The sequence below is a fragment of the Orussus abietinus genome, unplaced genomic scaffold, assembly GCF_000612105.2.
Source record: "Orussus abietinus isolate OABI.00-Male unplaced genomic scaffold, Oabi_2.0 scaffold6, whole genome shotgun sequence".
NCBI classification, from domain to species: domain Eukaryota; kingdom Metazoa; phylum Arthropoda; class Insecta; order Hymenoptera; family Orussidae; genus Orussus; species Orussus abietinus.
In genome coordinates, this window is record NW_019396002.1 from 2,853,740 (window position 1) to 2,881,668 (window position 27,929).

Sequence of the window (27,929 nt, forward strand, 5' to 3'; positions counted from 1 at the left end):
CGCCTCTTGTATGTACACGGTCTCGGCGCGCGCACACTCGGGCCGCAGCGCCGCCCGCGAGCGGCGCTCGCACTTTCTCATCTCCGTAGGTTTTGTCGAGAGCGGTGCGTTCGAACTCTCCCGCCCTGGGACCGTCAGTGTCTCCCGCGGCCTCGCCTGGAAAACATCGGTCCTCTCACCTCGGCCGTCCTCCAGGCGACGCGCGCTCCTCCTCGCGTCCGTCGGAACAAAAGAAAAGAGGTTAGTCCGCGGACTAATGAGGCACTAGAGCGGGGGCCCACCTTGCTCGACGGTCTCCCCCTTCGGCTGGGCCTGCCCGCGAGTTCCTAACCTCTCCGCCGCCCCGACATGGGCGCCCTTCGCCATTTTTACTCAGCCCTCCTGTGCCTGTGCCTCGGAGCGCTCGCGCGCGCAAATGGTAAGCGATTCGCTGATATCGTGACGCAATCGTATATTTATAGATGCACTGTCACGAGCCACGGCCTCGGCTAATCCGACACTTTCTGCCAATGATAATTGCAGAAAAGTACCCAGCCAAAGAAATTCAGTTATTACCGACTACCTCTATTATTTGTCTGGTAAAAAAATGCCCCTAACAAGTTTTATCATTGCATTGAAAATATTAAAAAAATGTGTCTCGCGTGGGAGTTCTATTCTTTTTGTAAACAATTGGTGCTTCGAAGGGTCTGCATTACACATAATTATGTATCCATAAATCATTTAGAAGGGTGCAAGAGTAAGTGGAGTTCGTGAGTTGGTTATTCGTTAAGGAGTACCGGGTAATGAGTTGTTATCGCCGGCAATTAACGATTCAAAACACTAGGGGTGTATACCTCGGAACTGCATTCTCATTGCGGAGCAAGGAAGAAAATACCTGAACGAAAGTAATTCCACAGAAAATGTACAATCCCCGGAATTCAATGCATTCGAGAAGAAGCAAGGGGGTATAGGAAAAGAATAGTGGAAGAAAGGTAGCGAGCGATGTGCCGGAATAATTATCTACGGTTGAAATTCCACGTTACGTGCACCGGCGCCCCTGGCACTCGTGGCATTGTAATTGGGGTAATTAATTATCTCCTTAAAAAAAATATATATATATCTCTTACGCCCACCGAGGAAGAGAGGTGGCCGCATTCAGGAGCTATTTATCGGCATTGACTCCTCGTGTACTTAAATCCGCGATGTTAATGTAACTGAGGGGACAGCTCGTGTTCCCCGGATACATTAACGCGACGCGAAAGTACCGTTTTGTCGGCATCCTTTTTCGGCTCTTTCGAGTCTCGAGACGGTCAATACTTGAAATAGCTGCATCCGCAGCGATTTATCAGGGTCTCGCAGTTGGCAAGCGTGCAATCTCGAGCCGTCAGGGCCGTTGCGTCGGGGCTCGCGCGCACCCGTGAAGAAAACCACACGATATTCTACGTGAAAGCGAAATCCCGGCGTAAATAGTTCGAAACGCGCCTCCGTTCGCGGGTCGGCGCGCGAGGGGAAGAGGGAAGGTGGAGGGGAGGTACGGGTCCGTGAGCGGTGGTGGAGGGGAGGTTTGGGTCCGAGCGAGGCGGTGGAGGGGATAGGACCTCGGGAGGGGAAGTGGTGGGGACCCGGCAACCGTTTGGGCCGGAAGGGGTGGCGGTGGAGGGGATGGACTCTCACCCGGGAAACCGGTTGCCGGGTTGAGTGGACATTCGAGAAGAAAGAGAGAAGCCGGGACCAGGGAAAGCGCGACGGAGACGGAGAGGTGGCTACTATGGGCCTTGCTCGAAGTGTTGGACCCTCTCTAGTCGTTGTGTGTTGACGTGGATGTATTTTGGGAATTCAACTCGCGGTACTAACGATTCACCTTTCGATAACTTCATTCACTTTAACCCCAATTAAGCGAATTAGATGCACACGACGGTTTCCGTTTACCCCGAACACATATGGTCTTGCACCCCGTATGGTGCACGCACTCGATCCGGGAGAAAGTAGAGCAGAGGACCCATCCACGTATCTCTTCGATTTGAAAGTTTCGATTCGAAGAAAATGTGGCGGATGACCACAGAATCTATTTTTGGGAATGAAACCCACGGTTACTTAGAGCCCAAGTCGTGGGTGGCTGGGTGGAGGCATCCAGGGAATTCACGAGTCATCCTCGCACGGGGCTCATCCCTTACCCTGACTAAGCGGATTCTCCGCGGGAAGCCTAGTCACCTTTGTATCGGGCCTCTATTTGAACGACGTAACGAGTAGAACGAATAATCCACTAACGGGACGATTACATGCAAAGTCGCCCTTCCAATTGCTACGATTAAAATCCTATATCCCCTGCCTTACAAGACATTCATACCGGACCTTCTTTCTGAACCGAGAGGTTAGGTTGACAACTTCAACATTATAAACTTAGTTTAATCCTAACCTCAAAACCTCGGACCGATCGCGTGCTCTCGAGGCGGCCTTCGCAAGATGGCCGAGCCAATTATGTTGCGTACCGGCCGACGCGATTTAAAGATGGCGCCACCGGCCCGGTCACGTGACCCGGCTTAAGTTCCCCGTGGAAAAAGAATTCCGGGGACCCGTTACGTTAATTTTCGCGCACGCATCCCCGCGTACCCGGGATCGGGCCCGATCATTCGTGACCGCGATCAATTTGACGTGGCGCGTCCTCATTAAAATGGCCGGGCGAGCTCGCGGTACGAGATAGCGCCGCTCTCGCGAAGATCGGCCCTTACGGTTTTACTGGCCGGTTTCCGAGCGCTCGGGAGAGGAAGCGACCTTCGTGACTGGAACAACGCGCAGGCCCACGCGAGCCGGATAACATCTCTGGGAATCCGTCGAGGATATCCCGGAGAAGAGGTTATCCCCGATCACGTGACGCCCCCTGGAGGAAAAATTAAGTGGCCGATGGAAATTGAACTGTTATTGTCGAGGATAACCTCGCTAATGGGAGAACATCGGTTCGTGCAGCTTTTATTAGCTCTACTCCCATATAGGGAGGATATTCACGGCCGTGCCTACAGGGTGGCTCAGAACTGTTGCGTCAATTAGGACGATCCTAACCTCCAACATCTGCTAAGAGACTGCGGATAACAGCCAGCTGTTCCCCGACGCCCCGTAAAGTATAGGAAAAAAAGAGAGAAGGGACGATATTTCACGATATTTCACGATATTTCACAATATCTCGGGATTATTCCTCGGGCTTCTTTTTTTCCTTTTCCCCGACGCCGGAGGATATAAAGTTAGGTTATGCGCGTGAGTAATTCAGCGGCTGGAAATTAAATCGTTATCTGGCTCGGATAACCTCGCTAATGGGAGGCTGTAATCCCTTGTATTACAAAGTCGCTCCCAGTCTATCACGCGGGATAATTTCCACGGTGGTGTAAGGATTTCATTAGGATTTGTTAAGTTTTAAGGATTTTTAAAGGGTTCGTACCTGCTCCCGGGAGTTTTGCGGTGCTTAGCTGCTGTACAGGGGATTCACGAGTGGCCATTATCGCGGGGCATAAAAGTGCAGACGCTAACAACTTTACCGCCATCTTGGAGGCAGGAAAAGCACTCGGACTCCGTGCGAAATGTTTGCCTTGCGGATTTCTTGCGGTGCGTCTTCGGTATGGAAGGTCTGCGGAATTTCACGGGCGGATAAAAAATGGCCGCGGGAGCAATGGCGGCGCGGAGGAGGCCCTTGGCGGGAAATTCAAACGCGGTTGTCAGTCGAACTTCCGCGAAAAAGCGCCGATGGTCTGCGGCGGGAGATTTGAATGTCCGCCTTTACTGTTACGCTCGTAAAGCCCGCGGCAAAACGGACATTTTCGACGACGCCTCTTGAATGGTGGCTCCTCTTCGAGCACGTAGCAGCGTTCACCGTTTCTTTAATGGGACGCCGTGGTGTCTCTGATGAATAGGCGTCGTTTACATAACTCCATAACTGCGGAGGATATCTCACATATTTTACGTCCTTTCGTATTAATGGCGTCGTAAACCTAATAAACGCGTGGACGTCGCGAGCGCCACCTAAACACGTGTAAACGATGCGCTCGGACAACTTGCGAAGTCTAAGAATTGTCAAAGGAAGATCTAATAGCAAAACTAATCGTTTACACGTCAAGATATCCGACAATTCGCATATCGTTATCATTACCCGAATACGTACATTTATATACCCGTCCCTCAATTTACGCGGTGGATCCTTTCCATGTGGATTCGTTTTTCGCGAACGAGAATCGCTTCAGAGGGCTGAAGGAAAATATTGGAAATAAAAACCTTCCAAATTGTGTTATAATTTACCGCGTATGGAGGAGACTCGTGTAAAAAGTGCCACGTAAATCGAGGGAGGAGTGCACCTCGGAGATTAACCTGCTTAAGTACAGCTTTCACTAGTACGAGATTATAATTCTTTTATTATTCCCCTTTGGGAATTAATTCACATAATTCGTAATTTATTTAAGAATATAGTGCAGTATTTGCAAATAAAGCTTCCGATCGAAGGAATTCGCAGAGATAAAGGAATTCCCAAAGTGGAAATTGTCTTTATTGGTTTTATATGATAAAATCCAACATGGCGGCGTTCCTTAACATGGTTAATGGGCGCGGTTTGAAGTCCTGCGTCCCTTGATGGGATTTCTGTTTCGGCGGTTTAAGGCGAAGTGAAACCCCCTTCAAATCAGTCGATTCGAATACAACACTTCTTTTTAAGGGTATTAGACCAAACTGTCCGAAACTTTGACACATCACTCCTGATCATCTAAGAATTGTCCTGACACATTCAAAATTTGGATCTTTGGAAAAAATGGTTTAACTTGGTCCAGACCAGAACCAAAATGGCGTCGAGCTCTCATATTTCGATCAATATACAATTATCGAAGGCTCTGATATGAGAAACGAAAGGGTCAGGACAATTTTACGACAATTTAGAACACTTTGATAGTCGATAAACTCGCATTTGAACGGGATAAGGGCAAAAAAAGTGTTGTATACGCTTCTATGCTAAAACGATGGGAATACGAGGTCTCGGACTGAAAATTTAATTGACCTGGAAATCACAGATGGCGCAGGGGGTCCACCTGCGGTCAATTAGGGCCCCAGAAAGCATGAATCCAGAGGATTTCTGGAGTTTTACTTCGATTTCTTTATAATTATTGTACGAAAACGACAGGTGAAGTATGCCATTTGGTACAATATCCAATATAATTCGATACAGCTGTCAATATAAAAACGAACGGCGGCAACGTAGGCATTTAGAAAAATCTTCATCGACGACGATCAAGTTCCTCGACGTGTTTCACTTCACCTTAATCTTTCTTAAATCGAGAGCGATCTGCAGGGTTCAGAGACACGAGCAGTGGTCAAAGGAATCTCCTGAGCGATTCCTTTTGAGAGCGTGACCTCTTCCCCGAGGACCAATGCGTGTGGGACTGGAAAATGCGCGTGTGGACGGCCGACCAAATATGGCGGACACCGGTCGAACCACTCGCCTATGAAGGGGCACTCTCGCACACACGTCGTCGTGTAAGCCGATCTTGTGTGTCTTTAACGGACGCGTGGGTGTGTACGCACGTTAAACGACGACACACGGGAGCACCCACGGGCGAATTCCGGAGACAGACCTCGCCATTGGTCGCTGACGTCGCCATTTCTTGCGACAACTATACCTCGGCCGTGCTTCCCAAATTTGCCAAAACCCACCAACAAGGATTTCTTAGAGCGAAATTCCATTGCCAACAATATACAATTTCAAGCGTTTCACAAAGCCATGCGTCACAAAAACAAATCGTCATTAATGAAAAAAAAACCGTTTTTAACGAGAGACTTAAGGTGGTACGAAAGGATCATTCTATATGGGGACACCAAATCACGCGAAAACTTCAGCACGTGATTTTGGAGGCGCCAAGGAATGACGCAAGGCTCGTGAAACTTCATTTTTCAAAAAAACAAAAATGCGTCCTTGATTTTAGTCTGGGATAGATAGAACAATTTTTTGGAAAAATAAAATTCCATATGTATAGAAACGTCAAAATGTTCATAAAAATTTTTCCTAAACTAGATGCACCGAATCATTTGATACTCCAGCAAGTGATTATGGAGGCTAAGCGAAATGCTCATGGAATTTCATTTTTCCAAAAAATTGTTCTATCTATCTCAGACTAAAACCAAGGACACATTTTTGTTTTTTTGAAAAATGGAGTTTCACGAGCCTCGCGTTATTCCTTGGCGCCTCCATAATCACGTGCTGAAGTTTCAAATGATCCGGTGCCCCCAGTTTGGAGAAAAGTTGTGATAAAAATTTAGACATTTAGACGTTTCGATGAGGGGGTAACATTTAATAACGGTTCGACTGTGTCGACTGTAAAACATTATTTTGTAAACGGCTAAGAAATGTCCGAGTGATTCATTATATCTGTTTATGAGCATTTCTTAACGTCGTGGACTTTGTTGAGGTAGGGATAACCTCACTTTCCGGCGGTGGGACTCTTCGCTCACTTATTCTCTCACTTCACTCACGCTCTTTTTAGTGCGTTAGGGGTTTCCTCTTTTAAATATTTTCCAACGATGAAACTTGATAACGTCCTCGGTCTAACACTCGCGCTCTGTCTTCCGTTCCTCCGTTGCGGTTCCGACTTCCTGCATTCTTGCATTAATAGAGATCGGCCAAGAAAATGAAGAAATCCGGAAGGACCGTTTTATTGTTGCGCCTCCCGCGCATGCGCGCGTTACGCTCGGCGAGCGCTGCGTGTTCGGCATAAGCCGCAATTCATTCGAGCCGATCGCCGCGCTCGTTCCAATCAATCCAGTTATAATGATCTAATCCCGGGCACTCGAATCTCTGGTACCGGCCATTATCATCGGCAGATAACGATCGCATGATCCCCCGCCATCGAGGGTCGCCAAAGTATCTGCCAATCGTCATTATTGCCGATAATCAGGTGACCATTAATCACTTTTTCGAGCGCTCCAACAGGTGGCCTGAGAGAAATCGCCTGAGCGTAAATATATCACAAAAATGACAAATTATTTTCTTCGCAATCGCGACTTCTCGATGTCAAACAGAGAAGAGATACACCGAGGAAAGAAGATCCCTCGAACCATAGAAATATGATATTCCTTTGAACGGCACCGAAGAAACGAAATTCCTTTATTCGAGGAATAACTTCGAAAAGAGAAAAATAATGTCGCGTCCACTTTATTTCAGTTAAATAATTATTCCTTGAATTAAGAAAATATATCTTTTGGGTCAGGGCAATTTTTTTCATTTTTCTTGATATTTTCGATGATACGTTCGCGATAACACGCGGTGGGGTAAAAGGTAAAACGCGATAAGGGGCAGCGATCCGTCGATGGAGGGCTGGGGTTAAAATGCAAAATCGAGCGTAAAATTAATAATAGCATGCGTGCGGTATCATGGCCGGGACCACGTGTTGCAGGTAACTGGGCTGATCAACAGTGTCGCTCTCTATTATTACCCGTAATTGCTCCCGGTATCATCAATCATTTGCACCTGTTACCCTGCACCTGCATAACCCACCGGCTTCATCGTCGATGCTTTATGTCTCTGCGTTTACACACAATTACCGCGGTGTGCGAGCGGGACTCTAATGTGGAGCGCTTCTTTAACGACTCGCGTCTGGATTGGAATGTTACGGATGAATTATTGCCGCAATTTCGAGTCGTCGGCTCGGCCTCACTTTCCACCTTTATTTTCAGGACTGCTTCTTCTCCCCCCTGAAAAATCTCGGTTGCTTATTGGCACCTTTGCGCCGCCTCGCATGTTCTGCATGTTAGTCTGAATTTTCAGGGAGTTTCGTCCTGCACGTTAAATGCAGTCGGGACGAAAGTGGCGTCAAAGGTTTCATTCGTGTACTCCTAAGTATACCAAATCTTCTCAAATTTCACCATATGAATAAGGGAGGCTATAACGAAGATCTTAACATACGTGAAACTTCAATTTTTGTAAAATTTGTTTATAGATATTTTGCATTTTTATTTTATAGAATATGAAATTTCATAGTTGCAAGGACCTTCCTTACAGCCTTTATACTGAAATGGTAAAGATTGAAACGAAAGTCGTAACGAAAGTGGCGTCAAAGATTTAATTCGTGTACTCCTGAGTATACCAAATCTTTTCAAACTTCACCATATGAAAAATGAAGTCTATTACAAAGATTCTGACAACCGTGAAATTTCATTTTTTGTAAAATTTGTTTACAGTTATTTTGCATTATTTTTGTATGAAATATGAAATTTTATAGTTGCAAAGACCATCCTTACGATCTTTATACTGAAATGGTAAAGATTCAAACGATTCGGTACGCCCAATTCAGAGAAAAGTTTTACGAACGATTCTTCAGATGGCATTTTCATATCACCTTAAGCCATTGAATTTTTTGTCTGCGATAAGATATCAGTGTCGGTAGTTTAGAGAGGTTATCTGAGATCCTTTTTGTGAGAATTCTCGAATTAAGTGGAGGTTAAATGAGGTTTTTTTGAAGAATCTCGAATTCGAAAGATGCAACGGAGCTGGCATCGGATCCTCTTTGTTCATCTTGTACGACTTCCGGTTGTTATTCGAAGCTGAGCACGGAATACATTTTACGGAGGCTAGCCATGAAACTTATCTGATTAGAGTTAATTGTTTCCTCAACGGCGTCCTTAGCGAAGAGTCGTGGCAAGGAGAAAATGGGAAACGGGAAAACTCGGGAGAGGAAACCCATGAAGAGGCGGCAGCAATGGCCTACAAATTATCGAGCAATCAAGTTCGGAATGTAACTTGAGGTCTGGAATCGTGAGAAAAAGTCTCGGAAACATTTCGCTAAAGTATTCTTCGGAAGGGAACTATTCACTATGTTATTAACTATTCATATGGTTTCAGGTTAGGGTAGCTTAACCAACGAGGTTCAGATTATCGCAAGAAAGGGTGCTCGAATTGATTCCAGTTTGAGGTTAGGGCAGCTCAAGCAACGAAGTTTAGATTATCGCAAGGAAGGGTGCTCGAATTGATTCCATGGATATCAGTTAAGTAACGGTGGCCCGTTACTCGTCAAGTCCGTAAATTTATACGCATCTCTTAATGGCGACGAGCTGCCTCTTTAATAATTCATTGATGCCGGACCGCTAAGTCTCCGCGCTTTCGTACAAACCAGCCCGTAAAAATAATAACGCGATGCATAATCAACTTACAAGACTAAGCCATTCTTCTGGTCCCTATTCATTAAAAACGCACCGCGGAACAAAGATAAACCGCGGAGCGTATCTTAAAAGCTATGCTTACACGTAATCTCCATTACCCACTCTTGAAAACGAATTTACATGAAAATTCGCCCTTGAAGTTGTTGCGAATCCACGGATGCAAGATATATGGACCCCGTATGCTGATCAGTCTATGAAGATAGCAGAACCGAAAGAGAGAAAACAAAAGACTCCGTTCTCTTCCTCTTTCTATTTCTTTTTAAGGTGAAATAATTGTGCAAACCAATATGGCGATAGGAATCAATCACCAATAATAGGAAGAAGAATATTTTCCTCCTTAGTTCGAATTTTCATAAATCGATTAATCGAACGCATGCCCGGCGCCATTTTGATTCGGTCGATTTCCGGATTCTTGTATCAAATTAACGCGTATAAAAAAAAAAAGAACGTGCGTTTTAGTTTCCGATGCACTGCACATATATCAGAACAAGCAAAATTGACAAGGTGGTAAATTGATTAATCGAATGCTTGTCACGCGGCATTTTGATTCGGTCGATTTCCGGATTCTTGTTTCAAATTAACGCGTATATAAAAAAACGAACGTGTGTTCTAGTTTCCAATGCATTGCACATATATCAGATCCAGCAAAATCGGCAAGGTGGATCTAAAATAATTTCCCCGTCAGTTCTAATTTTCATAAATCGATTAATCGAAGGCCTGCCAGGCGGCATTTTGATTCGGTCGATTCCCGTATTCTTGTATCAAATTACCGCGGATAAAAAAATAAAAAAACATACGTGTGTATTAATTTCCGATGCACTGCACATATACGAGAACCAGAAAAATCGGCAAGGTGGATCTGGAGTAATTTCCCCGTCAGTTCTAATTTTCATAAATCGATTAATCGAAGGCCTGCCAGGCGGCATTTTGATTCGGTCGATTCCCGGTTTCTGGTAGCGCACCCAACCTCTCCTCGGGCCTCTCCTTAGAGAGTAATGTTCGTAATGTACGTTCGAGGGTAATCGGTATGCGTGGCACGTCCTCGCGCTTCCGCGCCATCGATTACGTTCGGCGGAAAGCGGCGGAGTGCGCCGCGGATAAACGACACCGGTCATTCCGAATTCCGAGTTCCCCTCCCAGGCGCAGGAGGGGGGGATTGTTTCCTACATGCGTTTCGCCCTCTCACCGATTCGCCTCCTCCGTGGCGATGACCATAACCGGCGGACGAGTGCAAGACCGTGGAATGGACGGCGCAGAGAGGGGTGAGAGGTCGCCAAGAGCGACGACTTCGACGTCCATGAGAAACTCCCCGAGTTCCAACTTCTAATTAGAGGCCTATTAATTACGATAAATAACCACCCCAACGGGCTTTATTAGTCGGGGGGGGGGGGGGGGGGCATAAAGAGGGTTATTGTCGGGAAGACTTTCGTCGTGCGATTAGCGCGCTAATTAACTACTTCCGCGACAAAACGTCCCCCCGTCGAGGCATTCCCTCGCGCGGCCATTAATTGGGCATCCGTGAAGTCCCATAAAATTATCATTCTTTCATAATTAGACGATTAGAGACCTTCATCGTGACGTTTACGCAATGAAATCTCGACATCGTTTGCGGAGTCTTATCTATTAAGGTGAAGTGAAACACGTCGAGGAACTTGATCAACGTCGATAAAGAAGATTTTTCTAAATGCCTATGCTGCCGACATTCGTTTTTATGTTGACAGCTGTGTCGAATTATATTGGGTATTGTACCAAATGGCATACTCCACCTGTCGTCTTCGCATAATAATTATAAAGAAATCGAAGTAAAACTCCAGAAATCCTCTGTGGGGCCCTAATTGACTGCAGAGGGACACCTTGCGCCATCTGTGATTTCCAGGTCAATTAAATTTTCACTCCGAGACCGCGTATTCCCATCGTTTTAGCATAGAAGCGCATACAACACTTTTTTTGCCTTTATCCCGTTCACATGCGAGTTTATCGACTACCAGAGTGTTCTAAATTGTCGTAAAATTGTCCTGACCATTTGGATTCTCATATCAGAGCCTTCGATAATTGTATATTGATCGAAATATGAGAGCTCGACGCCATTTTGGTTCTGGTCTGGACCAAGTTAAACAATTTTTTCCAAAAATCCAAATTTTGAATGTGTCAGGACAATTCTTACATGATCAGGAGTAATGTGTCAAAGTTTCGGACAGTGTGGTCTAATACCCTTAAAAGAAAGTGTTGTATTCGAATCGACTGATTTGAAGGGGGTTCCACTTCACCTTAATGGTCCCATACTCGTTGCGCGGCATTTAACACGCGACATCTGAAAATCGATCTGGGGAATATTACCCACGTGTATATTGTCTTGGACAACGTAATGAGATAGCGATTCAATTTCGGCTTGAGAAATATTTCCAATTACCGAGATGTATTTGCCGATTATCTTGGAGGCATTGGACGTGTCGTTATCGAACGCGCGCTAGTTTGATTTCCGCGTTGACGATTTTTCGACTGCTGCGGAATTACCGGATTATATATAGTTCCATTGCAGCGCTTGGATAATGAAAGGTCGATATCGCTTCCAGATTCTCTTTTACTTATCATCCCTGTTTGTCATTGCTAGCACGCATCGATTACCCGTTAGAAACGGGAAATCTGTCGCGGACTTTGGAGAGGTGCCAATTTTCTTTTCTCCATTTTCTGCCGTCTTTGACAGAGATGGGAGATTCTCCCACTCGCTATTGACTCGGCTAATGGTTATCGGAAGTCATACCAGAGGTGAGATAGGAATAATTGGCTGCGAAACGCACCATTGATCATGCGTGCTTCACACCCGGAGAGACCGATAACTGACCAAGTAACTTTATCTCCCGCTTGAGCGCTTAACTTTTTGACGCGCCGTTATAAATTTCAATTTGCTGGCCGTGTGTGGCCAGAAACTAAGGGAACGCAGGCCGAGATTAATTCCGCATCTGAAACGTGAGGGATACCTTAGGGAGGATATATTCGACGATTGTCGACATCACTTTATCTCCCGCTTTTAGGTATGCGATCGTTAACGATATTTAATTAATTTCAATCTACTCCATGCGTGTGGTCCGAAACGCATTTACTGACACGGCACGGTATTACGTTAAAATTACCAGCGTGTCTTAATTACACCGACCGGAAATTTTCAATCCTATTTCCGTAGGGCTTATTAATTCTATTCTTTCTAAGCCCATTGCGCATAATTTTTGCTATTTTAATTTCATGATTCCTTAAATATTCTTCATTTATTAACTTCAATACCTTGAAATTCGTTATTCTTAAGCGTGCTGTTTTAATTTCATTAGTTTGCTACTTTAATTTCATTATTCCTTAAATATTCTTTATTTATTAACATCAATACCATGAAATACGTTATTCTCAAGCGTGTTGCTTTAATTTCATTACTTTTATATTTTAATTTCATTATCGCTGTAAATATTCCTTATTTATAAATTTAAATACCTTGAAATTCGTTATTCTTAAGCGTGCTACTTTAATTTCATTATTTTGAAAAATACTCCTCATTTATAATTTCGCCGCTTAAATTACGTTATATTGAAATTCGTAATTTTTTGCGCGCTGTTGTAACCTCGTTATTACCATTCTCGCCATTTAAATCGAATTCAGATCTCATTATTTTTTCGTCGGCTAATTTAATCATTTTAATTCATATTAACTGTTTTTAAGCCCGCTCCTGGAAATTCATTGATTTTTCATTCGCTCCTTCAATTGGATTTTTTTTTTTAATTCAAAATTAAGATAAGTACTTTCATCTTTGGTGTTCCAATGAGAGTGCTCGATTTCCGTCCAGTGATTTTCCGGTAGCGTGATCGCTTTTAGAGCGGTTCGTAAATGCGACCGGAATGGAATCACCGTTATCGGGTCTCATGTTGCTCCTTTAGCTCTGACGCAACATGCTACAGGCGATTAAGAACTTTCGATCCTGTTACAATTGCTCCATAACTATACCCCTTAAAAGTCGCTATTAATTTCTGCAACACAGTTTCATGATTGCGACCACCTCCGGGCGAGTGCAAACATAATAGCAACATGAATAACATTTGCATACCTATCGCCGGTCGAATCGCTAGCGATTACCGTCTTGTATAATTGTTAAGTGGTTTATTACACCGCTTAGTGGGATGAGACCGATATCTCCCCGATTCCGCGTAAATTGTTGAAATTACCCATTTATACCTAAATTGTGAAAGATGAACCAGTGCTTCATTATTAAAATTAAGGCTAAGTGAAACCCCCCCTCAAATCAGTTGATTCGAATGAGACACTTTTTTGTAAGGGTTTGGGATAGAACCCTCCGAAACTTTGACACATGACTCGTGAGCACCTAGGAATTGTCCTGGCACTTTGAAAATTTCTACTCTTTGGAAAAAATTCTTCAACTTAACACAGACCAAAACCAAAATGGCGTCGATCTCTTAGATTTCAATCGACATTCAATTATTGAAGGCACTAATTTAAGAAACGAACGAGCCAGGACAATTGTACGTCAATTTAGAACTCTGGTAATCGAGAAACTCGCATTTGAAAAAAAAAAAGAAAATCATAAGTGACTTATGCGCTTCTATGCTAAAACGATGGTAATACGAGGTCTCGGAGTGAAAATTTAGTTGACACGGGAATTACAGATGGCGCAGGGTTTCCCACTGCAGTCAATTAGGGCCTCAGAAACTATTAATCCAGGGGATTTCTAGAGTTTCACTTGGATTTCTTTATAATCATTGTACGTAGACAGATGGAGTATGCTATTTAGCACAATACTCAATATGATTCGACACAGCTGTCACTATAAAAACAAACGTCGGCACCGTGGGTATTTAGAAAAACCTCTTTTTTACCGACGTCGATCAAGCTTCTCGACGTGTTTCACATCACCTTAACGCGCTATTCCGAGTAATCGATATGAAATGAATATTCTTGTAGATGGATTACGTGTAAGGGAAATGATTAAAAGAAAAATATTACGAGATAAGTAGGGAGCATAATGCAAAAGGGAAAAGAGTTTTGTTCCGGCATTTGGTGGCCTTCAAGTACGCGAACCGAGTCCTGAATGGTGAAGTTCGCGTTTCGTCCTTTCCGGGGCATAAAATCAGCGAGCCGTGGCTGCTTTAAGATTCGCCGAGGGCTCCTCAGATTGGAGAACATCCGGAGAACAACACCTCGCCTCGAGACCGGTGTTCCCGAGGTTCACAAGAAACCCCTCGCGCCTCCGACGAGCTATGATTCCCAGGGCAAGGGAGCCATTGTGGAGCTCTATACCCCTCGAGACGCCCTGAGGTATGCGATTTTCCACGTTTCCCGGAGAAGAGATCGAAGATAAATCCACCAGGTCCCTTGGATTTCGGTTAATGGGTTTTTTCTTAGGCCTGGCTCCATTAGAGTCACATTAGCAGGAGACAGGTGTCCTCCGGATCGGCGCGCATTCGTAATGGCCGGTGGAAGAAATCTGTTAAGAGTCTAATGCCATCCAGCGATCCTAGCCTAGGGGAATTGAAATGCGCAGATGGCGGTGGCGATCCTATGGGAACCTGTCCAAGTGGCACCTCGCATGGGATCGCCGCACCTAGGGGCAATCCCTTGATTCCTGACGATGTCGAAATCTCGATAGCGAAACCAGTCCACGAGTTTTTGGTCCGAGTCGTCCCGACTTCCTGGTTCGAGTATTGGCGAACTTTTAGCAAAAGCTACTCCATGGCGAGGTCGAGGGACGATACCGAAGATGTTGCGAGCTAATTTAAGGTGATATGAAATGCGCTGAGAAGGCGAATCGACGTCGATTAAATATGATTCATCTATGAGCTTTTTGGTGGTAACGACATCTTGAATACTCAAATGGTAACACAAGCTGATGCGTCACGTTATCGACATTTATATTCACGTTGAAGACTGTGACACTTTACGTGGAGAATTATACGAAATGAAGCGCTCCATAAACGATTTATATCCCCTTCACCAATACCACTTAACACGTGGCAGACTTTTCGTTCTTGTTATCGCCGCACGCATATCGGTACTTGCGTACTTGCATCTATCGGCGGGCGGCCCGGAAGGGCCCGCTTGACGGCTAACTGTGGCGTGAACGGAACGGCACGTCAAAATCGGCGTGGCGTCTAATGTGTTAAAACGGTCAATTTGACCCGCCCGTGGTAGGTTTAGTGTTAAGGGGGCACTTTTACTCTCGCGCGCGGCGAATTCAAATCGCGGAGTCTCGGGACACGCGATGTTCCGGACTCGGGGCAACCGAGATATGAAAGATGGCGGCGAAGTTCGAAGGAAAGTTTCATATATATTTTTTCATCGATGTATATTGATGGATTCTTTTTTCGTCTTACCTTAAGGGAGCACTTTTACTCTCGCGCGCGGCATATTCAAATCGCGGAGTTTCAGGACATGCGATGTTCCGGGTCCGAGGCAACCGAAGTGCGAATGATGGCGGCGAAGTTCAAAGGAAAGTTTCATATATATTTTCACATTGATGTATATAGAAGGACCATTTTTTCGTATCACCTTAAGGGAGCACTTTTGCTCTCGCGCGCGGCAAATTCAAATCGCGGATTCTCGGGACACGCGATGTTCCGGGTCCGAGGCAACCGAAGTGCAAATGATGGCGGGGAAGTTCAAAGGAAAGATTCACATATATTTTCACACTGATGTATATAGAAGGACCATTTTTTCGTATCACCTTAAGGGAGCACTTTTGCTCTCGCGCGCGGCATATTCAAATCGCGGAGTTTCAGGACACGCGATGTTCTGGGTCCGGGGCAACCGAAGTGCGAAGATGGCGGCGAAGATCGAATGGGAGCTTGTCCTGGCGATATCTCGCGTGGGATCGAGGCACCGGGCAGCACGTAGGCAGCGCCGCGCGACTCTTAGGGATATATCGAAATATCGATAGTGAAACCGGTACGCTGGCCGGATCGATTCCCTTATCGCGATAGGACGCGTGCTGTTCTCGGATCTCGGGTCACAGACCTCCCCGGGATCGGCGAGGATCGCGCGGTGCGTGCTACCTTGAGGAGCGCCTCCGCTCGCTAATGGAAATGCGCCGTGAAGATGTTCCAAACGACACGGCTACGCAGCCACGTAATTTACGCGTTAACCACGCGCACGCACTCCGCCGGCATCCAGTATTCAATATATCCGGCCCTCCGATCGCGCCAGGACGGCCGATGCGTACTTGTTTAACGGCTCGTTTATTGCCAAGCATTCGTTGGAATTATGGTAGAAGAAGTTGTAAGACCCGGACTTCTTTTCCTTTCCCCGAGAGCCGAGCGCGGCTCCCACGGGAACCTGGATCGGGATATGTTTAGATTTTCGTGCTCTACTTTCTTACTCAGCCACGTGCCATTGAAATTGTTCCACGGGAAAAGACACTTCCACTTTTAGCTAGGGGCGGCACTGCCGAGAAAGTTTTGCTCCTCCTGGAGGAATAATCTCACCGACGACAAAGGTACTTGAATTATGTCGAAAGCTCTCCCACGGTTACATTGGAGAGATTTCTTTAGAAAATATGTTTGCTAAATTAACCGATGAATCTCCTGCAACGGCCAAAATAATTGTACGTCGCCATTCAAACGAATTTGTTGTTGCTAGAAAATAATATTGCACCTGTGAATGGAATTACCGTTGCCCCGGCGAAGTAATCGTTTTTTTTGGTTGTCGATATAACAAAAATGTTTCTGGACAAACATTTTACTGGCCCATGTTCATATTTATTGCCGCGAGTATAATATCCTTGTTATGACTGAATTTTTTTTTTCTGCGTGTGGTTATATTTTTGTAATTATATTTTTATTTCGTCTAATATGGCCGAAAGGACGTGATCTTACTTTCTTTACTATTTTTTACTATTTTGGTGCGATTGGAATTATTGGTTGTTTGTTTCATCTTTTCTGACTTGGTTTAACACGGTCGACGTCGCGTAGCGCGCCGCCATTTTGAAGAACGACGTAATCGTTAGATTCCGTAAAACCGGGGGAATAGGGTTTAGAGCTTCATCGGACACTTAGTGACTACCTTTAGGGACGCCTTAAAACCCGCTAATGGAAACGCTCCGTGAAGTTGTTCCAAATGACACGACCGCGCCGCCGCGTAATTTACGCGTTAACCACTCGCGCGCACTTCGCCGGTATCCAGGATTCAGATCGTACAAGTTCCCCGGATATGTACTCGCTTAACGGCTTGTTTATTATCACTTATTTATTAGGCTTTGCAGAAACAAGTGTATCCCTGATTGTATCGCGGAGTAAAAGTAGCTTCGGACTTGGCCGCGAACAGAAATGAGTCCGCGAAAGAGGAGGAAGTGGTATACGAGCAACGCGTGAAAACCTCCAATAAATATTAAATATCACGGTGAACATTTATAATGTTGAAGCCGACTTAAATTGGATATTTTCTAAGCGGAATTGAATTTACATAGATTTAGATAGTGTGTAAATAGGCGCCTCCATATTCACATAAAAGTGGACGATAACATTGAGCATTTTCATGAATAAGGAGCGCAAAATTAATCGTATAGGCGAAAAGCAATTAAAAGTGCATCTTAAAAATTATTGAGCACACGAGGAACGCGTGAAAACCTCCAATAAATATTAAATATCACGGTGAACGTTCACAATGTTGAAAGAAATTTAAACCGGGTGTTTTCTCAGCGTAATTGAACTTATGTTGATATAGATAGGCCAAATGAATGATATCGCCGAAAAGCAATTAAAAGTGCATCTTAAGAATTATTAAGCACACGAGGAACGCATGAAAGCCCCTAATTAATATTAAATATCACGGTGAACGTTAACAATGTTGAATGAAATTTAAATCGGGTGTTTTCTCAGCGGAATTGAATTTATGTTGATTTAGATAGGCCAAATGAATGATATCGCCGAAAAGCAATTAAAAGTGCATCTTAAGAATTATTAAGCACACGAGGAACGCGTAAAAACCCCCAATAAATGTGAAATATTACGGTGAACGTTCACAATGTTGAAACAAATATAAACTGGGCGTTTTCTCAGTGGAATTAAATTTATGTTGATTTAGATAACGTGTAAAGAGCCACACCATATTTATGTAAAAGTGATCGTTGCCATATAGGAATTTCAAGAACCAGGAGTGGAGGGTTAACCGTATCGCCGAGAAGCAATTAAACAGTGCATATAAAAAATCATTGAGTACCTCGAAAGGTGCGTCGAGTAACTAATGGAAACGCGGCTTGAAGACGTCGGAAAGACACGGCCTCGCCGACGCATAATTTACGCGCAACCACACACGCACTCATCCAACAACCAGTATTCGATATTGAATCTACCGATCGCACAACTGCCGCGAACTTGCCTGGCTGTACATTCAATGCTCGTAAAGTGATAATATATTTAAAAGAACCAGGGACGCGTATTTTACCCGCAAGTTCCCATGGTCGAAATCGCTGCCTTTCGATGCACCCCTTGCCTGGGGAATGGCGTAAAAATGGTAAGTTGCGCGTAAAATTATTCTGAAAAAAGGCGATATAATCGGGGAATAAATAAGTTCTAGAAGAAGTGCCGGCTACCACCGAGAGAGTCTCCTCTGGCTAATGGAAATGCGCCGTGAAGATGTTTAAAGCGACACGGCTGCACGGCCGCATAATTTACGCGCTAACCACGCACTCGCACTTGTTCGTAAAGCGGCATTGAATATCACCATCCTAACTACGGTACAACCGTCGCGCACTTGTACGGCCTCGCAATAAATAATCATATATTGCCAGTTATTTATCAGATTTTCGGGAAACAAGTGTCGCGGCCTCGCTCATTGCGCCGCAGATGCAGATGCGAACGCGGAACTCTATTTCAACAGCTAATCTGATCGGCGCTTCCGACTTCATTCTCGAGGACGATGACTAGGTACTATAAATCATACCTCGGAAGTTATCCCGATAACTTAGCCCTTTCAAAATGATGATTATTAATATTACCTTAATAAAGAAATGAATCGCACATTTCGCGTCGCCCCCAACTTCAATCACGAGAATACAGTTTCACGAATGAAACACTCAAAGATCATTTCGTTAACGTTGCCATCATATAATCGGTACGCTTAATATCCTTCTCGTCAAAAGATTAATTTCACATTTTGCGTCGACTTTATCTTCAAACACGAAAATTGAGTTTCATGAGCCAACATCCGGGAAATCATTTCGATAGCGTTGCTATTTCATAATTAGGATGCTTAACGTTGCTTCAATAAGGAAACCTATTTCGCGGTTAATTATCAAACACAAAGTCGCAGTTTCGCGAATCATAGCTTTAAAGTTGTTTCGCCGGGGTATTTTATAATCGGTGCGTTTAATGTCGCCATATAAAGGGTGAATCGGTATTTTGATGTAATCTATTTTAAGGAGGCGATTCCGCCACTCGCTGGCCATTCCTCGAGCATTAACAGCGTCTTCGGGATGGGTAATGTGGTGATAAAAATTAGTAATGGTTTTACGGCGGGTCTTGTCCGACGATATGTCCAGTTTCCCGGGATCGACGGTATCTCGGGGAAGGAATTGCCCACCCAGGGACGTTTCCTACAATGTTACGGAATTAAATCCGCGAGCCGATCACCGAGGCAGATGATCCTTCGAACCTGACGAGTTCCGATCCGCCGACAGAGGTCGAAGGAGTCATCGCGCCATCTTCGGCAAAGCTGCGCCGACCGAAGATGTAAAATACAAGATTCACGGTCGGTGCTAGGTAAACGGGACCGGATTTTTGAGCGGCCGTGTAAGCGTTGCAGCTGCAATTAAACGCCCGTTGCAAAAAGGATGCCACCTTCGGCCCCGCCGGCTCTCGGAGCCCGGAGAATAATCCGCCTGGAATGTTGACATTTGAGCAACTATTGCTGAACAAACCCGACACCCAAGGACCAAAAAGACGGCCAACCATTAAACAGTACCTCGGAATATATTTTACGAGCCTCCGTTAAGCCCATACCTTCGAAAAAAAGTCCATTAATCTCGCCTGAGGCGGAATCACGTGGGAATCAAAATGGCGGCCGAAGGAGCTCCTCGCTCAACGGACGTATTTGCACCTCTCTTCGTGATGGCCGGGAACATGACGTCTGGAGATATTTTAAACACGGGTTAGAGGGGGATTATCTCGTTACTTCTACCAAATCGCCGACCGTTCAGCGGTTTAGATACTATGTAAGACATTTTTCGAGGAACGGTCGAGGTTACGCAGGGCTCAAAATGGCGGCGGAACTCCGCGCTCCTGGCAGATGTACGTGCCCGATGATGATGCTCGGTAATGGGATGGTTACAAGTTCACCACTCTATGGTACGTGTACGATATTCCTGCACGCGTCGATGCAACTCGGCAAGGGCGAAAGTATCTCCCTCTAGGATTGCTCGTGTAATTTCTCTGGGTGCTCGTTTATCCTCGGAGCCTGCCAAGATGGACGGCGCAGGTGCAGCTGTTAATTGTGCCGTCGAAACACCGCGGGTCCGTATCCAAGAAGGAAAACCGCGATAAATCCGTATTTTATGTATCACCTAATAAACGCTCCCAGTAATGCGATAATATAATATTACGGCCTTAACCTCGATTATACCAATTATCCGGCATCGGGTTGCTTAACCACCGGTGACGCATTTATAGGTTATCCCACGGGTGAAGAATTCAATATTAATAGAATATTACTAATGAATCACGGCCGGTAAAATAACAAGAGAAGGATATATTGTCAGAATATCCGACAAGAACCTCATTGATTTATACGAGACGATTTAGAGGTACAATTAATTTATTGACAAAGGGCCCATTTTGTGTTTCAGTCCAGAGCAAGGTGCGATGTTCGAGACGACAAATGGAAGTCGACATCGTCAGGAGCAGTCCTGAGGCGAGGATATACTTGCAACAGTTGAAGACTTATCCAGGTGTGTTACGTGAATTTATAGGAAACATAAAGAATTACATTAAATTAATGTAGAACCGTCACTTTCGACTTTTCGCGGGAAAGTGTCGCCCAGAGTTCTCGGCACAGATGGGAATGCAACAGCAGCTGCAACCGCGGCGGCATAATATTAATTTCCACATGTAATCCCCGTTAATTCTCGGCAATTGCTCTAATGTACCACTTCCTCCCTCGTGGTAATCATTTTACCCCTTATAGGAAAGGTGGAGCAGCTCGGATTCTCCGTGGGCACTCGGTGCTCGTAGACTTAATGGCACGTACTTTCCATGTTCCGTGGGTGCTGGGTTACCGTGCCAAGACTTCTTTTTGCAGAAATCCCGTCGCATCTTAGATCCGCCATATCCACCGACCGTGGAGAGGTTTTCCTACGTCGGAAAGGGTATTTATCCCACGCGCTATCAGGATATCCGTATCCTCCTAATACTTGCAATTACACGAGCCACGGAAGTGTCCTTCGGCGATTTTAATGCCACGCGGAAGAGAAGGGAAAAAGAAAGAAGAAGTACCACGTTGGGATTTCTCACATCCACGAGAACCAATGTTCAAATCGAAACGATGTCCCTAGAAGTCCTCGATCCACCTCCCTAATTTATGAACTTCGTTCTCGATATATCAATAATATAGCTCTACTGATAAAAATCATTTCACCTTGCATTTCTTCGCCTACTTTTAACGGTGTATTCTAATTAATCGAATTCTTTTCCAGACGAGGCTTGTCAACCGCATCTCACCGATGGCGTGGCCACTTTCAGACTCTCCCTTTTGGACCGGGACTTAATGAGATGCGGCATGAAGCGAATCGTCAGCGAATTCTCGGTAATTTCGATAAATAGCGGTTTCGTCAACGAATATCCCTAGGCGCGTTCGCCATTTATTTCCAAGTCAAGAGAGTGAGAGAGTTTTCCAGCGCGATTTGCGCAGCGTTAAAAGTCCCTAGAAGGCCTTCCCAGAAATCCATGGGGCGAGGATCTTCAAGAGTTATTCGTCGACTCGATCACCTTGATCCTTCGCCAGACCTGTGATCTGCCTCGATCGCTCTCTCTCATCATCTTCTGCGCGACGTGAATGCTTAACCTCACTTTGTTCGGCTACCGTGACGCCGATTTCCCTAGGGCCCGCTCCGAACGGCAACTACGTTGTTTTTAGAACAAAAGGTAACCTTGTTCACGAAACAACCAAACGGGGATAAGATATTCTTTTCGAATACTCAACAAAAAGCAGTAGAAAAATGTCTGATAAACCGGAGATCACAATTATTGAGATTACATTGGAATTTAGACGTCAAATTATGACATTTTGTATTAAACCATGTAATCTAATATGAAATTCTGAATTATTCATGTTTTTCGTGCCGATTTCCCTAGAGTCTGCTATTGAAAGTCTGATTTGTCATTCAATATCTAACTATTGTCAAGTACCAAAAAATAATTAAAGACAAAAGATTATATAATTTTGGATAAAATTGCGTGATCTTTTTTATTAAATGTATGAAGAATTAATAAAGTAAATATAATTATTTTAAGGTAACTGAAATTATAACATTAATATAACATGTTACCTTACTGAGTGGGAAATAATAACTAACATCTAACTTCCAGGTTACTTTTATGCTACATAACATGTTAGTTTCGAAAACGTAACATTTACCCAACAGTTATATAACAGTGTTCACTGGGATATTCCAATATGCAATTATGATCTTTTCATGTTAAATTTCGACTTTTCATATTGAATCGTGTTTCTCGAGGTTAAAATATGAATTTTCACACGTTAAATTTCGACATTTAACATTGAGCCCTGAATTCTGATATTATATAATGAACTTTGATGTCAGATATCGACTTTTTACGTTAAATCGCATTTTCCAGTGTTAAAAATAAATATATGAATGTCAGGTTAAATTCCGACGTTTAACGTTAAATATTAGTTTAATATTAATACATGTACATTTACGTTGAATTTCGACTCTCGATGTCACGATTCCTGATATTAGATTACCAATTTTCACCCTAGAATTCCGACTCTCGATATCAAGTAAAGAATTCGAATATTAAATAGTTAATTCCAACGTTAATAAATATTATATGAATTTTATTTCCCGCAGGACCAAAAGGTGTACTACCACCGCGTGATCGTGGAGGAGCCCGCGGACTCCTGCAAGCACACCTTCCTGGTGAAGTGCATCATCGACGAGGTCGAAATCGAGCCCGAAGTGAACCTCGTAAGCAACCACACATTAGTGAGGCGTAACGTACTTCCAGCGGGGTTTCAAGAGCCCGAGTAAGTAGAGAAGTGCGCACACATCATTACCGAATGAAAGAGAGAAGAGATTCTCACATCTGCAAAAGAACTACCCAGAATTTTTCACGTTTTTGTTAAATATAATAAATATAAACGATCAAACATACGTAGATTGGCATTGAGTGGGATTAAGTGTGATTTTTATTCTTCTTAAGAATGTAAATTCTTAAGGCGACACTAAAGAGGTGTTAAAGAGGTCTCATTTGTGAAACTTTTCTCCAAACTACGTGTACCAAATCGTGTAAAACTTTTCAATGTGAATACGGAAACTATGAAGAAAGTCTCCGACACCCATGAGATTTCAATGTTTAAGAATTTGTTTACGGTATTTTTTTTAATTTTTATATAATAAAAAAATTAATATCTCTGGGTGTCGGGACCTTCCTTAGAGTCTGTATATTCACGTGGCAAAGTTTGATACGATTCGGTACACCCAGTTTGAAGAAAGGGTCCCGAAGGATTGTCCCTTCAGATGGCACTTTCATATCACCTTAAGGTGAAGTGAAACACGTCGAGGAACTTGATCGACGTCGAAAAAGAAGATTTTTCTAAATACCTACGTTGCCGACGTTCGATTTTATATCGACAGCTGTGTCGAATTATAGTGGGTATTGTACAAAATGGGATACTCCACTTGTCGTTAATCGTACAGTAATAGTACAGCAATATCGTATAACAGCGGTCCATCGCGCCGAGCGAGTGCGACGCAATGAAATGTTTTTGAGAAATTTCCACAACCAGACAGAATATCAATAAATATGTTCTGAAAAAGGATTTTTCAATAGGTCTTACGATTTCGGATGGAAAAATTCATGAAGATTCATTGAAAAAAATTCCGGTAAAATGTATCTACCCCCCTTTAAGGTGGTCACGATCTAGCGGACCACCCTGAACGTCGTCCTTTTAAATTCGAAATAAGCACTCGCCGTAATTCGCGGTTCGTGTCAATGCGTCAATTACCGGCGAGTCCCTCGGGATACCGTAAAGTCGAGACCGGTTGCACCGGCATGTGTTACGGGGGTCCGATTAGTTAATCATATTGATCGCGATATCTTGACTTATTGCTGAAATAGGTCCATTCGCGATCGTTACTTCGTGAGGAGCGGTCGGACTTTGCACGGGAAAATAGACGAAAGGCTACTCCGACGGAGTGACAAGCAGCAAAGTAAACCGATGCCGCGGAGGCGAGCGTTCAATTAACTCGGTTGCCTCTCGACGATTCCGCCCCGTGTGCGTAGCCGGTCTCTGCGATTTCACGGACGTCGGCCTTATTTGCCACATTTCCATGTCCAGTCCCGCCGTACAACTTCCGCTCGTGTACAGTGGCGGACGTGAATACCTCCTCTGCAGACACGGCATCGCCTGTGCAGGATGGGAGGGCATTGATGTCTCCCAGTCTACGCCGGTATCGGTCGGACGGGTGCAATAGACCGACGCAAATTGCTACGCCCGGCGTCTTAACTCTCTGTAACCCAATTTTATATTCATATCCAGTCAAGGAAAAAAAAAACATGCCATGTATTGAATGTGTAAAATTAACGTTCTGATATTTTCTTACTTACAAGGAAGGTATCCCAGGTCGATCTCTCCGATTTCATTTCTTTTTTAATATGTCATAGTAGACTAAAAACTAAGCGACACGTATTTTTTTTTTATCTGCCATTAAACCTTTTAAAGGGGTGAAACCACCATCCAAAGTAAGGCATGTCAACGGGCGATTTGGTAGTTTCACCCACAAGAACATAATATTTTTTAACCAATCCACCTGGAAAAGCTTTCTCATAACGAGAAATGAAACATATAATTTTCTCAATTAAAAGAGAAAAAAATTAAGGGGCGAGCCACCCCTCACAGGCCTTACTTTCGATGGTGGTTTCACCCCCTTAAAATGTTTAATGGCAGATAAAAAAAATATACGTGTCGCGTAGTTTTTAGTCTACTATAACATATTATAAAAGAAATCAAATCGGAGAGATCGACCTGGGATACCTTTCTTGTTAGAAAGGGGAATTTATGAATAAGTGCCGGTATCGGTCCGAAGTCAAAGAGAAAGACAAAGTCACGGAAAACACCCTAAGGTGTAACGAAAAAGAATTGCTACGAAAGATTTAGCATGTACCTTATCATTTGCTATTTCTTTTTTTTACGTGCATGGTAATAATATGGAGCGCAAGCAAATACGTTTATACGCTAGAATGGATTTAGGTTGCTCGTGGGAAATAATTTAAGACGGTCGTTCATTGATAATTCTGTAAGAAAAATTGCGCCTGGCAACAGGTGGATGGCAACTACCGGTAAGCACTTGTCGCCCGCCTGTTATCGCGCTAATCGAATTAGGTCGAATCTTCCCACAGAGATAACCGTCGCGACAGACGTCAAGATTGGTGCCATGTTCACGTCGAACATGTGCCTCGAACTGGCTAGTTTCCGCGTGTAAGTAAAATGACGCGACAGCTTCTCGATCTTCATGCATATGCTTTATAATGTCCGCGTACCGACTTACGGAGATAATCTACATCTCCACATGCGGGGACAGAAATTGCAGGTGCACTCGGGAATGCGCATTCGCAACTACCGTACATCACATATGACGAAGTAATGTTTGAAGGGGGGAGAAAAAAAAAATGTAAAAAAACCGTAGCTTAATACCCTCACTAGTAAGGAAGAGGAGAAGGCTAATCCTGGTTTATTTTCTGCTTTTCTTTCAGAGTCGTTACCTATAGGGCCATGATACAGTCGTCCCCGCCGCCTCCAATTTTGGGAATCAAAGTCAAACAAGGAGACACGGAAGTAACTGGGGAATTGAATGTCAGCCCTGGGACTCCCTTAAAAATGGAGATTTTCCTTGATTCTAAATCTGCTCCGGTTTATGGACTTCTGGTTACGTACATGCAGGTGACCGACACGAAGACTCAAGAAGAGACAATAATTTTCAACGGGTACGGAATGACATTCAGAAATGATTTATTTTACCCCTCACATCTCGCCCGAACATTTCTCATTCATTTTCCTATTCTTTATTCAGGTGCTCCGTCGATCCCTACCTTTTCGAGAACTTCAACACGATCGACGGTGACTTTTTAACCGCGAAGTTCCGCGCTTTCAAATTTCCGGAGAGCACTTACGTGGAATTTCGAGGGACTGTAACCGTCTGCCTGGATAAATGCGAAGGGGTATGTTATATTAATAATAAGAAAAAAAAAGAGTAAATAAATGGGCGTTGGCGACTTTGCTAGGAGTGATGAATATTCATTAATTTTCCATTTCTCTTTTCCTATTAGATCGAGTGCAGTAGCGGCCAGGTTGGATTCGGTAGAAGAAAAAGAGCCATCATGGGAAGTAACGACAAGAACAAGGTCTTCGAGGTGTCTATGACGACGTTCATCACGGTGGACTTTGACAACAATACCGTCATCGACCAGAGTAACGATGCACCCCATAGTTAGATGTACAGAAAAAGATATTCTGTGAAATGAACGCAAACCATCCTAATTCAACGTTTATTTCAGGCCTTTCAAAGTTCGTGCTAAAGGGGAAGAACAAAAGGGCAGAGAGGCCGATGATCGCCGAGCAAGTTAGGGAACAATTCAAATACAAGGTCGTCGAAACCGTGACGAGTGGGTGCAGCATAATGAGCTTAAACCTCTTCCTGGTCTTGGCTTGCCTATGCCGAGTTTTCTGAAAAGCAGACGTCGAGACTTGACCTAAAACTCGAAACAGGTCGAGAAACTCCGGAGCTACTTTTCGGGACGCGACGCAATTTCCTTGCGCTCGTTGTCCCGCAGGATATTCCAAATTAAACGAGAAAAAAAGAAAAAACAAAACAGCTTATTAAGAAATATAAACAAATAAAATGTCCCGAGAAGTGCGCTCGAACACTCGAGGAGCCGAACAGCAATGTGATACTAAAATAAAGACGATCCTCCGACGCAGAGGTAGAGGGTTGGGGAAGAAGGTGCGATGCTTGGCCAGAAGTTTGGCGGCAAAATTTGAATTTGCCGCCTCGCTGAGGGAAACTTTCGACAAAATTAGCCTAACTTCCTTGTATAGAAGCGTCTAGAGATTGAAGCTCCAGACACTGCCCTAGCTATTCTTTCAACGATTTTAGTTAATTCTCACGCAGTTATGTCCGTCACCTATTTCTCTTGGAAAAGTACTGCTGCTACATTGCATAGTATTGCTGCGCGCGGTTACGGACCCGTTGCAAAATCTCTGGCAATGTTTCCGTAACTGGTATGGGTCAATGATTTCTCCGCTCCGTAACCGCTACATTTTTTCCGATCGTTTATCCCGACATTTAGGTCCGATTATAAGATCTTGAAAATTGGCCTTTGCGAGCGGAGAACCGAGGTTCTCAAGCTAGTCTTACGACTACGCAACCTTTACCTTAATTACTTAACTAGCGATTACGAGATTAACGGATTACGCCTAACAACAATAACAAGCACTTTACTCTTGTAAAATAACTCGAAATAAACTGACGGATGAGCGACAGGATCAGA

At 44.2% G+C, this 27,929-nt stretch overlaps 1 protein-coding gene across 2 annotated transcripts; it reads left to right on the forward strand.

Moving 5' to 3' along the window:
- The first annotated feature begins 133 nt into the window (after positions 1-133).
- Positions 134-27,929, forward strand: LOC105694266. Of its 2 annotated transcripts, none has more exons than XM_012414763.2 (8): positions 134-418; positions 20,987-21,088; positions 21,833-21,942; positions 23,231-23,406; positions 26,136-26,366; positions 26,453-26,600; positions 26,709-26,850; positions 26,937-27,929. In XM_012414763.2, exons 1-8 carry the CDS (start codon positions 349-351, stop codon positions 27,107-27,109), a joined length of 1,152 nt encoding a protein of 383 aa, XP_012270186.1. In that variant the 5' UTR covers positions 134-348; the 3' UTR covers positions 27,110-27,929. The 2 variants fall into 2 exon arrangements, with proteins under 2 accessions (XP_012270186.1, XP_012270187.1); XM_012414764.1 differs by having other exon boundaries at positions 26,709-26,875; positions 26,937-27,073.